Source organism: Lingula anatina, chromosome 5 (assembly GCF_051362555.1).
Source record: "Lingula anatina isolate TDL-2025a chromosome 5, LinAna3.0, whole genome shotgun sequence".
Classification (NCBI taxonomy): Eukaryota; Metazoa; Brachiopoda; class Lingulata; order Lingulida; family Lingulidae; genus Lingula; species Lingula anatina.
The window spans coordinates 1,620,751-1,634,190 of record NC_141771.1 but is presented as its reverse complement, the minus strand read 5'-3'; the positions used below and the strand labels follow the sequence as shown (position 1 = coordinate 1,634,190).

The window sequence follows — 13,440 nt, the reverse complement described above, 5'->3', positions numbered from 1 at the left end:
ACACACACACTCATATCAGACATACAATAACACATTTTTTATTATCATGGCAAAGGATGGTGAATAATTGTAGGTGAGGTGTAATTTTATCGTCTAAAGTGCAGTGGGATATCCCTATGCTGAGGTCATCTGGATAGAGATCCCCTCATACAACATGTTCTTAATATTATTGGAAGCAAGGCATTTAGTTTTGAGTCCACCTTTAATGGATGATATGAGTTGCTTCGTGTCTTAATGTCTCCTTTGTTTCTCGCCACAGGCCAGAGAGCGCTGTAAACTGGAGGAAGAAAAGATAGCTGCTCTGATTGGTCCTCTGGAAGACATGAGGAAACAGGCGGAGGCAGAGTTTGACAAAGTAATGTATCATATTGGACATATATGTGTTATTTCTGTGGCCCATATTTGTGAAGTCTGATTAACTTTTTAAACATGTATTTTTATTGATTCATTTTTGCTGTTTTTTTCTTTTTTTTTTTCTTTTTTTTTTTTTTTTTTTTTTTTTTGAAAAGATTTTGAATGTGTTAGTGATTGTGTTAGGGTGTGTACGTTTATGTGTTACAAATTATCGTACATTTTATATCCACATTGGAACTATCTGAATAGGGAAATTCATACATTTTGCATAGGTGAACCCCACATATTTTGCTGCTCTCAATGCCCTCATGTCTCTGAGTATTCACGACATAGACGAGATCAAGAGCTACAGAGCCCCGCCAGAGGCTGTGATAGAGGTCGTCAAGGTCATCTGTAGCCTCTTCTACAAACCTCAGGAGTAAGTATGGAACTATAGCAATGTAGTCAAAATGGTCATCTTTAATTTTAATTTTTTTTTTTTTTTTCTATTTTTGTTTGTTTCTGGAATGATTCATTTCTGTATGGTTGTTTGGCTTTGCAGGAATTTTCATTTTCAGAATATTTTTAAAAGGCAATTTAGATGCTCTTTGTTTAGCAATATTTTATAAAACATTTTAATCATTTTACCACAAAACTTTCAGCATTTTATTTATTTATTGGAAGTATATTGAAGAAAAAATATATAACTTTGTAACCTTTTATTCTGATTCAGCTGGGACAGCGGAAAACTCCTTCTCTCGGGAGAAAACTTCTTCAAAGACCTTGAATTCTACAAAAAGGATGATATCCCAGAAGACATATTCAAGAAGCTGAAAGTTTGCACGGCAGACCCCAAGTTTCAGCCGTCCTACATAGCCCAGTCCAGCACAGCCGCGGCCTCTCTCTGCCAGTGGATACATGCTGTCTTTGAGTATGGCTCCATCTATAGGACAATGAAACCCAGGCTTAGGAAGCTGATGGATGCTGAGGAAAAACTGAATGAGGTAAGTCTGATTTTTTCCTGTAGGCATGATGTATTTTTGAATCTGTATTGTCAAATGATTATAATTGTTATACCAAATGGATTTGCCAGATATAGACCAAGTTAATACACTGTTCTTCTACTTTAATGTAGGCTCAGGCCATCCTTGGTGAGAAGAGAGTAGAAGCCAACAGAATTAAGAGTGAACTAGAGGCCAGGATAGAGGCACACAAACAAGCTGTGAAGAAGGCCAAAACTATTGACAGGGAAATAAAGGTACCATAGGCAGATATTTTATGATAATACCATTAGAAAACTGGCATATAATTAAGCTTTATATGTCCTGTTTATGATTCATTCACGGGTACCTTGGAAAAAAGTAGTTTGGAATGTGCAATGGCAGAAACATGCAAGAGACAATGTAAGCGATGCAACAAAATTTGCAAATTCTAATATTGAACTGTTCGTGGTAGAAACTGATATATTTATACCATTTATACCATTTGTTTTTGAATCAGTGGAAAATATTTTTATCCTATAGCACAGTTTCCATAATGTTGTTCCATATGATATACTGGTATGCCAGAACACATTTTCATTTCTCTGTAGGCCTAAACTAACAAAATAATGCCCATTTCCAGATGTTTGAGAACAAGATCCATGAAGCCACCACTCTGATGGACAACATGAGCATGCAGCACCGTCTGTGGCAACAACAACTAAAGCAATCTAAAAATAAACTGAAGACAGCGCCAGGGGACTCCCTCCTCACTGCGGCCTGCGTCTGTTACCACGGACCACTGGACACTTCCACGCGGACAGAGCTACTCACTAATTGGCTGGGGCGATGTCACATTGGGAATTTTGACCCCAAATTGAAAGCAGGGAAAAGACGTAAAGGGAACACATTGAGTGCAAAGTTGGATAATCTCCTAGCAACAACCTTGACCCCAAGTGCCTCTGAGCTGTCATTAAATGTAAGTCATCGTGAGGAGGTGAATCGTCTTCATGTCAAGCACACTGTCACTGAAGAAGAGCCCAGTATTTTGTCCAGTCCACCGTCTGTTGAGGGAAAAGTTTCACCTCCCAAGGAAGCTGTGGTGTACGACACAGGCTCTGTGTTTGTGATGGAGTCAAAACTACTATCCAACAACACTGACTATCTGGTGGACTTTGACCCTGTGTTGCATGCTGGGAAATCAAAAGGGTTGGTCTCTGTCCGTAAGAACTTCACGCTGGAAGATGTCCTAAGCACATTTGAGGAGTTATCAGACTGGAAACTGAAGAACATGCCCATCAACATGCACGCCATACACAATGCGTTGATCATGCGCGTGTGTTGTCATAATCGTAAGCACTGCTGGCCACTGCTGGTTGACCCTGATGGACAGGCGGAGAAGTGGGTACGCATGCTGCAGGACAGCCCTAACTGTATCAAGGAGCAGGCTGTGGTGATCCCAGAGGATGCAGAGATATCTGATAGTGAGTAGTTAAAAGGCTCCTCAAGTTAAACATTAAATATTGCTAAACACAAGCAACACATTTGATGAAAAAATAATAATAAGACAGTTCCAAAATAAGAAAATACAAGTTGTCAGTGTTTGTAGAATTTATTGTGAGATGCATTATCAAAAGTTTATTTATTTATTTGTATCTTTTTATATTTCATTAAATTTATGATTTATTTAGTTTTTGCATCTTTAAACCATAGATTCCATATGTTATTGAAAGTTTTTCTGTTATTAAAACAATCAGTCAAAATGTTGTGAAAGCAATTCTGGTATGATTCCATGCTTTATTTCAAGTCACTTCAAATAAATATTCTTATCCCATTTTCCAGAGTCCACAACAACAGACTACACAACCTCGGATCGTCCCATCCCACCCAGCCGCGGCACTGCGGTCACAACTTCTGATGACGCTGACACAGAGGTGTCCAGGCTGAATGACGACACCAGGACAGAGACGGACAGCAATGTGGGCTCCAGAGCTCAGACCAGGTAGGGGTTGTATATGAAGTATGTGGAGAATGGGGAGATCTCAGTGGATTGAATTAGAGAGCAGTTATTGTCCTTCGTAAGGTATAACATCAGTTAATGGATATTTATGCTAACAGTTTTTATATTGAAAGATAAAATAATTTATTTGTTTATTTGTTTAATTATTTATTTATTTTATGTGTGTGGTTTTTGTAAGCATGTGATATATGTGGAAGGAAAAAACTATAATTGTGACATAAGGATTTTTTAGTATGTTTTAGTAACATAATTATGAATCAAGAATGATCAGTTAAAGTTTTTTTTTTTACTGATGTGTATTTTGTGCATCTATTAACTACAATTTGTTACAATCAGTTACTTATTTAAATACTTACTAACTCTTTCATTTAGGGTGTCGTTTAATGTTCGCTTTTTGTCAGCAAAGTCGAGGTAATCCCCTTTACCAGGCAGTGAGAGATATAGCAATGGAAAACGCTGCTTGAAATCTTGACTTGAGTTTTAAGAATGCTGTGGGTGGATTCTTCTTGGTTCTTTACTATTTCAGAAAATGTTCCTGGCTTTATGGTTAATTCAAGAGCTTCAAATCTACTTGATTTTATAAAAATTGCATTGTTATTAGTTGCATGTCTAAAGTCTTGTTAAAGTCCCTCCCCCCCCCCAAAAAAAAAAAAAAAATCATAGATAAAATTTTAAGAAATATTTCTATCACTTGTGCCCTGGATGTAGCACTGTATAAAGATATTCTTCTCAATGGTGAAATGTGCAGTTAAATAAAAGCCTAAGTATTTTATTTGCAATTTATTTTTTTCTGCTCATGGCATGTTGGGATAAAAGTTTATTGGTCAAAAACAACTTTTGCATGGGGTTCCATTCTAAGAGCTGATTGGTTGGTTGGTTTGGTTATTGCATGTGATGTTTGCAAAAGTGGATTGGTGGATTTTATTTCTGCATGTGAACTATTTGTGTTATATTCAGTTTGATAAAGATATACATGAAATGAATATTTACAAAAATAATAAGCTGTTTATCTATGTGGTAGACATATACATAATGATTGTTTTCTTGGGTCTAAAATTGGCAGCCAGTATTTTAATTTTTAAAACATTCATTTAATATTCATGGACGGCCATACCTTATGTCCAGTATTATCAGTTTTGTTGTTTCTTTTCATTTATGACCCTAATTTTATCTTTCATGAACATTTTGCACATTTTTGTCCCTGCAAACCATTCTTAGATCCTTTTCCCCTAAGGAACATGAAAGAACAGTATAACATAGCTTGCTCCATTGTCATAACACATCTGTTCTTATAAATCATAATAATGAGATGTATGACCTTCAACTTTGACCTTCACCCGCCATATTTCAGTGTGTCTGGTGGCCTGGCCTCCAGAATGACCTCCACTAGTGACCTTCGACCTCTGACCTCTGTGACCAACAGCCAGGAGAACCTGAATATAGAGCTGGGGGAGAGTGTGGACAGACCTGAGAACAACCTGTGGGTGGTCCCTGGGGATGACCCCCAGATAGACACCAAGCTCATTAATGCTGTGGTCCATGGTAATGATGTCTAGGTTAATTATAATATATTTACCAAATAGATAACAATTAAATAAGGCATACTGTTTTCAAAACAGCCTGCAGGGTTTTGTGAGATGTTGCCATTCTGTGGTCCAAGCAAAATCTTTCAAATCATCATGTTCAGATCATCATGTGCCATATTGCAGTTCTTTTCCCAAAAATTCCTTCACAGGGAAAGGCTGGATCTAATATTTTTATACAAGGAATATTTGTACAAGGAGGTAAGTGCAAAGTCATTGTCAAAGATAATTTAAATTGTTTTACATCATTCATCTTTCCAGGGATCACAGTCCTGGTGACCCACCTAGAGCGGCGCCCTCTGGATCCTCTGTTCAGAGCTCTGCTGCTGAAACAATTCACAGTGGACAAAGACGGGAACAAGATCCTGAAGATAGGCGAGATGATGTTCTACTACCACCCTGACTTCTGTCTCTATCTCAGCTCTTCTGTGCCACTCTTCTTTAAAGGTACATGTATGGGCCATTTTTTTATCTTGCAGTCTTTATATTTGCTTACAGTATTTATTTTAATCACAGTGCAATATGTAGTTTGTAGTTCAGGCACAATTTGGAGAAATCCAAAATCAGTGTGAAAAAAATTTTTTTTCAATAAATTTGAGGTTTGGATGCAAAGTTGTTGAACTATTGGTTTTTGAAGTTAAAACTGAAAACTGTGCAAAAAATAAGAAGAAGAAGAATCAAGAGATCTTTTTTATGTGTTATTCTGCTCTAATTATTTCCTACATATCTAAGGATTCACTCTCACTCTGTTCCAGGTGATGGTATCTATGATCTCCCCATACAGAAAGTATCGGTCATCAACATGTCCATCAGTGAGGAGGGTGTAGTGGACCGCCTGCTGACTGACCTGATGAGGGTGGAGAAGTCAGAGTTTGAGGGACAGAGGAGGTCCATTGAGGCAGATATGCTGCATCATAAACATGAGCTGAATGTGGAACAGGTGGGTGCTGAACTGCATAGGACTTAGAGAAGAATTTCATCAGTTGTGTTATGTAAGAACATAATAGAAATTTTTTTTTCAATCAACAGCTATTATTAAAATAGCTACTGGTCAGCCTCATTCCCTAATGAGACACCACATATATTACACTTTTCTCTGTATCATGTTTTAGGAGACGGTGCTAGTGAAGACACTGAATCTGGAGACGCCACTCCTGGAGGATGACACCATGTTAGAGACACCACATATATTACACTTTTCTCTATATCATGTTTCAGGAAACGGTGCTAGTGAAGACACTGAACCTGGAGACGCCACTCCTGGAGGATGACACCATGTTAGAGACACCACATATATTACACTTTTCTCTGTATCATGTTTTAGGAGACGGTGCTAGTGAAGACACTGAATCTGGAGACGCCACTCCTGGAGGATGACACCATGTTAGAGACACCACATATATTACACTTTTCTCTGTATCATGTTTTAGGAGACGGTGCTAGTGAAGACACTGAACCTGGAGACGCCACTCCTGGAGGATGACACCATGTTAGAGACACTTCAGACATGTCAGAAGAATGTCAATGACAACCAGGAAGTCCTGGAAGAGGGGATGTACCTGAGGGAAAATCTTGAAGAGAAACGAGTGCACTACATCCCTGTTGCTACGCATGCTGCCATGTTGTATGACATCATCAAAATGATGGGTGTCCTGTGTCCCATGTATCATGTGACTTTCATGGTGTTCATGAAGATTTTCTGTGATGTGATTGATGCTAGAAATAGAGGCAAAGGGAGTCAAGGTGAAATGTCTTTGAAGAATATTTTCAAAACAGAGCAGTCGACCAATTTATCTTTTCTTTGTTATAAAACATAGAAATAGAAATTCCTATTGTCTTTTTTTACCGTAATAGATTTTAGTGTTGCATGAAAAATCAATGTAAAAGTTATCATACCTATTATATTATAGCATGCCCAGAAATATTATACAGCACATGAATTCAATTGTGAAAAAGAAAAAGGTGTAAAAATGCTGATTGTGGAAACCCTGTGAATGTTAAAGAAAGCTTAATGACAAAGACATTATAATAACTCACCTGTATTTACACCCAGGAGCACCCAAGGCAAGAGCCCAAGAGCTGATTGACTGCACCACTAGCGCCATCTACAAACATGTCTCCACCATGATGTTTGAACAACATACCAATCTGTTCTCCCTCCTGCTGGCTATAGAGAGAATGCGAGCCACACGCCAGCTGACTATCGAGGAGCTGGCACTGTTTATAGATGGCATAGACGGCTCAGATGTGGCCGACACTATTGTGCTGGACTATAAACCAAAATGGCTGCCAGACAAGGTATTCTTCTAGGAAAATTTATGCTTGTTCCCCTTTTTTTATTATATAATGATGATGAATTGCTGGATTTTGTATGAAATGTTAAATAGAAGGGCAGGATGTTGTTTTCTTTTATTTTGAGCAAATCTCCTTGAAACAAATCTCCTTGAATACTGCTTCAGCTATATCTTATTTATCTTATTATTGCTCTTTTGTTATCTTCTGCTGTATTATTTATTTATTTATTTATATCAGACATGGATGGAGTGTGCTGTATTAGAGGCTAACATCCCAGCTTACAAAGGTCTGAGGGCTTCCCTGGCTAAACATGACCAACAGTGGCAGGAGTATTTCAAGGTAGGGCACACTTGGGCCTTTTTTGACCTAGAAAACTGCAAGTCTTAATCAAAATTAATTAATCAGAGGACATATTTTCAGTAAATTCAAAAAGAAAACCAAAAGCAACTCATAGTATTACCAAAAGCTGCATCTGACTAAATGTACTAGCTATTAGTAGTATTACAAGTGAAGCGCCACCAAAACTCAACTGTAGTTTATAAAAATTGAATTATGCATTTTATATGTATGCTCTGATATATATAATATAATATAATATTATAAATAATATGAATAAAAATGCTGGTGTTATCATTATTTATTATTATTATTATTATTATTATTATTATTATTATTATTATTATTATTATTATTTCTCCCCCTGTCCAGTGTCCCGTGTCCCTGACCACCCCAGTGCCAGGAGGAGAGCTGGGAAACCTCTCAGTGTTCAAGAAGTGTTTACTGTGGAGAGTGTGCTGTCCTGACAGAGTAAGTACAATTTAATAGGAAGTGTCCCCCCCCCCCTCCCGTCCCAAGTCACAGTTTGACTCGGAAGAGGGAGGAGTTGTTTATCTCTTAGTATTGGGGAAGTGTCGTTCTTTACAGTAATTTGGAAGTATAGCATGTTTATGGTTTACAATTTTTAAAGAAAAGAGAAATAATGTATGCCTATTTTTCATTAATTTTTTTAAATATTTAGGTAATTTAAAACCCTTCTATGAATATCTTTTGATTAGTATATACATAGCAGTTTTTTTTTTTTTCTTTATTTTAATTAATTAATTAATTAATTACTTTTCCAGCTGTATGAGATCTCCCAGGCTATGACCCTGTATGAGTTAGGAGGTGTGGTTCCCCCAGCAGATCATTTCAACATCAAGACAGTGTATACTGTGGCTAAGAGAAACCTGCCAGTGGTGTTCATGTTACCCAGTGGTGAGAGAGAGGAGAGACTGGCCACTGGAACCACAGGTATAGGAAGTCTGTGTGTGTGTGTGTGTCACAGAATGTACATTTTTGACTAATAAGTAATAAAGAAGTAACAGAATTTAATTAATACACTTTTGCATTGTTCTATACATTTTATACATAATATCCCATGTGTCCACTTACCAAATTACAAATCATTGTAAAGCAACTATGAACCTTTGTCTTATCCCAGGCTATTCTGTAGACCCAGTATTCCACATCCACCAGTTGGCCAAAGACATGAACATGGAGGGGAAGGTGCTCGTGCTCTCGTGTGGCGTACCCACACAAATGAGAGAGATCAAGCATGCGCTGGAGGAGTGCCTACATGCTGGCTACTGGTTGGTCCTCCAGAACTGCCATCTGGCCGAGTCCTGGTCAACAGAACTCTTGGACATCATTAAGGTAGCTGTATTTGGTTTTAAGTAGCCAGGGTGCTTAAAGTGGCATTTACTCTTTATTAAGGCAGAGGGCTTCTGCAATTTTTAAGTAAAGGTAGCTTTATTAAGTAAATGTGATTGGTACAGACCAATTGTCAGTATCCAAGGGGGATTTTCATAATAAAAAATAAAGTTTATTATTTGCTGTTCTACTACAATTCTATGAACTATTCTGTTAACAGAGCATCCTCAGTGCCACAGCCCAACCCTTGTCAAGAAAGTCCCAGCTCAATGAGATGTCCGACTCTGAATCACCACTAATGATTTATAACAATGAGACACAAGATGGCAGCAATGTAGTCCACCCTGACTTCCGTCTCTGGCTGGTGACCAAAGTGGGAGAAGGGAGACTTATTCCAGGTAATAGAAATATTTCATTATAAGGAAAACTTTGTACTGAAAAAAAAAAGTTTACTCTGACATCTTACTTTTGGAAAAAAAGCCACTGGCACCACAGGTATGGGAAGTGTGTGTGTTTTGAAGTGCAATCTTTTCCTTGAAATATTCCATTTTATTAAGCATGCAAATTATTTGAAGCAGAAGAGGTCAACTGTGGTAAAATTTTCCATATTGGTGATATATGGTCTAATACTTGTTGTTCATGTTGCATTCAATGACAGAGTATGAAAGCCTAAATGATTGCACAGATTGATATTAAAAAACCTCATAGAATGATGGATCAGTTGTGAAGCAGTATTTGTAATTGTAACTGCAATGTAGTATAAATTTCCTGAATTCATATTTTTTAATTTGAATTAAAATTTTATCAATTTTTCTGTACTTCCCAGGTCTGTTAATCCAGCATGGACTGAAAGTGTCCTGTGAGAGAACCAACAACTTCAAGAGTACTGTGGGACAGACGCGCCACCATGTCAACACGCTCCTCAGGAAGTGGGACGGGGAGACGGCAGAGGTTTGTTATAACACATTGGATTTTATAACATTTCATTATTCTGCATTAATTAGTAATGCTGACATTGGTTGTTGATACTCAGAAATTTTGGAGGAATTTTATCTAAGAACAGCAAGTTTATTTGTTGTTATGTAATTGGATTGCAGTAATATCGTATTATTCATAAATTATATTATGTTATATTTCTGCTGTCTTTTAAGTGTTCACAATCACTGCTTCAGTGGTGTATCTGGTAGTTATTACACACCCTGTCCAATATTTCTTTCTGTATATTACTGTTCATTATATCTATCTGTATATTATAACCCAGGTGGAGTCCCAGCAAAGATACCTTCCCGCCTTGGTCCTGTTGCACTCCATCTTACTCCAGCGGCGCGGGTACCACCGCAGCGCGTTCAGCAGCTGCTACAGTCTCTCCCAGGCTGACCTCACCGCGGCAGTGGAGGCGTGGAGGGTCTTACTGGGCACATGTTCTGACCTGAGTGGTATGCAGGAGATGACCTCTCTGGTATATACTGGACACTGCCTGGACCAGCTGGACACTGGGATAGTCCTGGCTGTGGTCAGGGATGTCCTCAAGACTGAACAGGAGATTAACATGGTAGGTACAGCAGGGCTAGTCCTGATTTGAAGGAGTTACTTTGTGAAGATGATTGGGGGCATTTACGAAATATGTTGTATTGTCATTGATTTTTTTCCTCTGAGCTTTCATACTCGAGTGTAGGGATCAGAATTTTCCAAATAGCTGGTGGTACATTCTCAAGATAAGACTGTCCCTCTCTAATATTTTTATTTTGTTCATTATTCTTCATTTCATATTTTGTTTTTGTCTCCCCAGCTTCCAGACTCCAGCTCAGGGGTGAAGTTCCTCCTCCAGCAGCTGCTGGGGTCAGAGAGGGGCATGCTGGGAGGTTTGGAGGAACTCTGGGAACTGAATGCCTCCCATTACGGCCTGGCCGACATCTCTGACCTGGAACTGTGCTCTCTCAGGAGTAGGTGAGTGGAACCAGGGGTCAATATCCTGAATTGTGCTTCAGAAACTTTCCTCATTTTATCTTTTTTTTTTTTTTCATTCGGAATGAGCCCTATAGCTCTTTGATTGTACTTAAAAAATATTTATATATAAAATGTTTATTTATGTTTTTATTTATTTCCTGACACTATCTGGTGAAAATATGGGCCATTTATGTGGTATGACTGGTGCAATTGTGTTCACAGGCTCAGGGATGAATCAGGAAGCTTTTTATATATATGCAGTTCTGTTGTAAATTATAATAATTTAGGAGCAGTTGTTCTCTGTTACCTGTAAGATCATTTATTTCCATCTTACGGCGTTCTTGTCTGTCTCTGTCCTGCTGTCTCTTGTAGCCATTAGATAGTTTTATCCTCTCCTTTGATTGGAATAAAGAGCTTTCCTTCAGGTAATAAGGTGTGTTCAGACTTGTACCTAAACCGGTTTGGGTCTAAACATGTGCTGTGACAGGCAGATTTCATGCAGATTTCCAAAAAATAAACTGTTGGAGGTGCAGTGAATATCTATGTGCAAAGAGAGGTCTAAAGAGAGGTTCCATTATAACTCAGACCACCAGATCTTGGTAGATTATTGCATTTTATACCCCGAACCGATCTAAGTCCATATCTGAACAAGCTAGGTTCCTTGATTCACCTTAACGGGTTTTAAGTGAACCCCCCCAACCAAGATAAGAAATTTAGATGGTGGTTTATGGCATAACATGGTGATATAGTATTATATCTTCATCAGAGTTTAACAAGGAGTATATGACATGCCGGCATCATTCACTGTTGGAGAGTTCAGATTGTGACTTTGATGGTAGATCACTCAGTACACACTGTCTGTATGGTGTCTTGAGAATTTACTGAAAATTCATCTTCATCATTCATGGATTAGAGATTTTAGGCCTTTTTTCTCCTCTGAGAGGGTGAAAGATAAGAGATGAAAACTTGACTTTACAATATGTGGACTGTTTATGCTTTTTAAAGAATTTCTGAATAATTGGCATAATCCCATGGTTCAGTATTTTTTTTTTTTAACGTAAAAATGCCATTTTTCCCCTACAGAGGTATGGAAAAAATTGGCAAGTGTTTGGTATTACATAGTTATAGTGCGATTTCTTTCTTTCTTTTTTTTTTTTTTTTTTTTTTTTGTAAGTTTTGCTGCCAAAAAAAAAAACTTACTATTTCTGTGGTTCAGAATTTTAATGAACTAGGAACATCCTGCAAAGATTAGAAGTGAAAGTAGTGACCCTGTAGAGTAACAAAGTGCATGCTGTTTGCCAGTTATCATATGAATGTATTTAGACAATAATTAATGACTGTGATGTCACATCTTCTAAATATCCCATCAGAGTTAAAATATTGCCAAGTGGTACAAAATGCTGACTAAAGATTGATTTAAGTAACAAAATGTCTTCAGGGCATGAGCCTATCAATGGTCAAGTTGTCTTTTGGACTCCTCAATTTCAACTTTTGGACTGCCATTTATTTTTCATTTAATTATTATTATTATTATTATTATTATTATTATTATTATTATTACTAGAGCATATGGTACCCAGATGACCTGTCTCATGAAAAAAAAAATATTTGGACCCCCCTGTTGGAAAAGTCTTGTCTAAATCACCGAGTTCCATATATTGATAACATTGTATCACCTATGGAGATAAGATGTACTATGAGAGTCACATATAGTGTTACATAGTGTATATTTTTATCACTGCTGTCATAACAGTTTACTTTAGAAGTGTGTACCAGATGTATAACATGAGGGGGCAGAGAGCCTTTGATGTGGTTTATTAATGGATGTCTTATTTTAACATCCTGTAAATCATGACAAAATTATTGCAGAATGATATGTTTCAGAATTAATCTTGGGAGTTGGCAACCTTTTTTATTTTCACACCTCAAGATCAAAAATGTTGCTGTTTCTAAGACATATTTCCACTTAAACTGGGCAGTGTCTTTTTCTATAGTTGTGTCATACAGCAGTTACTAAATGGTAGTCTATATGGTATTATATATATAGTATTATACTTGAGGGTATTGACATTTGGCACTTGCTTTTTTCTGCAATCACTCTTCGTTAAAGGGATCTTCTAGCTAAAATTTATTTTTATTTCTGAGTAACCTGATCACTTCTTTTGCTATAGACACAGATGGGCTAATTTGAGAGTTGGCTTTTCATTTTCAAAGTAAGATATTTGAACTGATAGTTCTGAGTGTTTCTTTCTGGAAAAAATAGGGCATGATCTTTGGGTTAATTGTTGTAGCAGTTGCTGAACAGAGCTCAGAACATTGTGCAATTGGTGGTAAATAGCAGTCAGCTGCTCCTGGAAAGAAAAAAATTGGACACTAACAGATGTTAACTATTTTCTTTTCTGAGAATTCAAGATTCTCGTGGAATCTGAGCCTCCTAACATTTTTGCACCAAGGCCATAAGATGCCTGAGTGGTTTAGAAGAAATGATTCAAATATACCTTGAGGGATTGGTTTCGGAGCATTTTTGTATATAAATATTAATTTTTTATGCCACATTACTTTGCATTTAGATGTATTTACTGAAACTGACTAA

The 13,440-nt window shown here is 37.4% G+C and overlaps 1 protein-coding gene across 1 annotated transcript in view; it reads left to right on the top strand.

Moving 5' to 3' along the window:
- Window positions 1-13,440, top strand: part of LOC106179703 (dynein heavy chain domain-containing protein 1-like) — a 97,164-nt gene that overhangs the window by 78,934 nt on the left and 4,790 nt on the right. Inside the window, exons 76-95 of the mRNA XM_087013753.1 lie at window positions 260-355; window positions 627-772; window positions 1,067-1,337; window positions 1,469-1,591; window positions 1,957-2,797; window positions 3,156-3,315; window positions 3,706-3,744; window positions 4,685-4,875; window positions 5,178-5,363; window positions 5,672-5,856; window positions 6,347-6,659; window positions 6,970-7,214; window positions 7,449-7,550; window positions 7,920-8,018; window positions 8,333-8,501; window positions 8,692-8,903; window positions 9,121-9,298; window positions 9,727-9,851; window positions 10,162-10,452; window positions 10,690-10,847. Of these exons, the coding sequence (XP_086869879.1) occupies window positions 260-355; window positions 627-772; window positions 1,067-1,337; window positions 1,469-1,591; window positions 1,957-2,797; window positions 3,156-3,315; window positions 3,706-3,744; window positions 4,685-4,875; window positions 5,178-5,363; window positions 5,672-5,856; window positions 6,347-6,659; window positions 6,970-7,214; window positions 7,449-7,550; window positions 7,920-8,018; window positions 8,333-8,501; window positions 8,692-8,903; window positions 9,121-9,298; window positions 9,727-9,851; window positions 10,162-10,452; window positions 10,690-10,847 (4,130 nt within the window). The remainder of the gene's footprint in view (window positions 1-259; window positions 356-626; window positions 773-1,066; window positions 1,338-1,468; window positions 1,592-1,956; window positions 2,798-3,155; window positions 3,316-3,705; window positions 3,745-4,684; window positions 4,876-5,177; window positions 5,364-5,671; window positions 5,857-6,346; window positions 6,660-6,969; window positions 7,215-7,448; window positions 7,551-7,919; window positions 8,019-8,332; window positions 8,502-8,691; window positions 8,904-9,120; window positions 9,299-9,726; window positions 9,852-10,161; window positions 10,453-10,689; window positions 10,848-13,440) is intronic.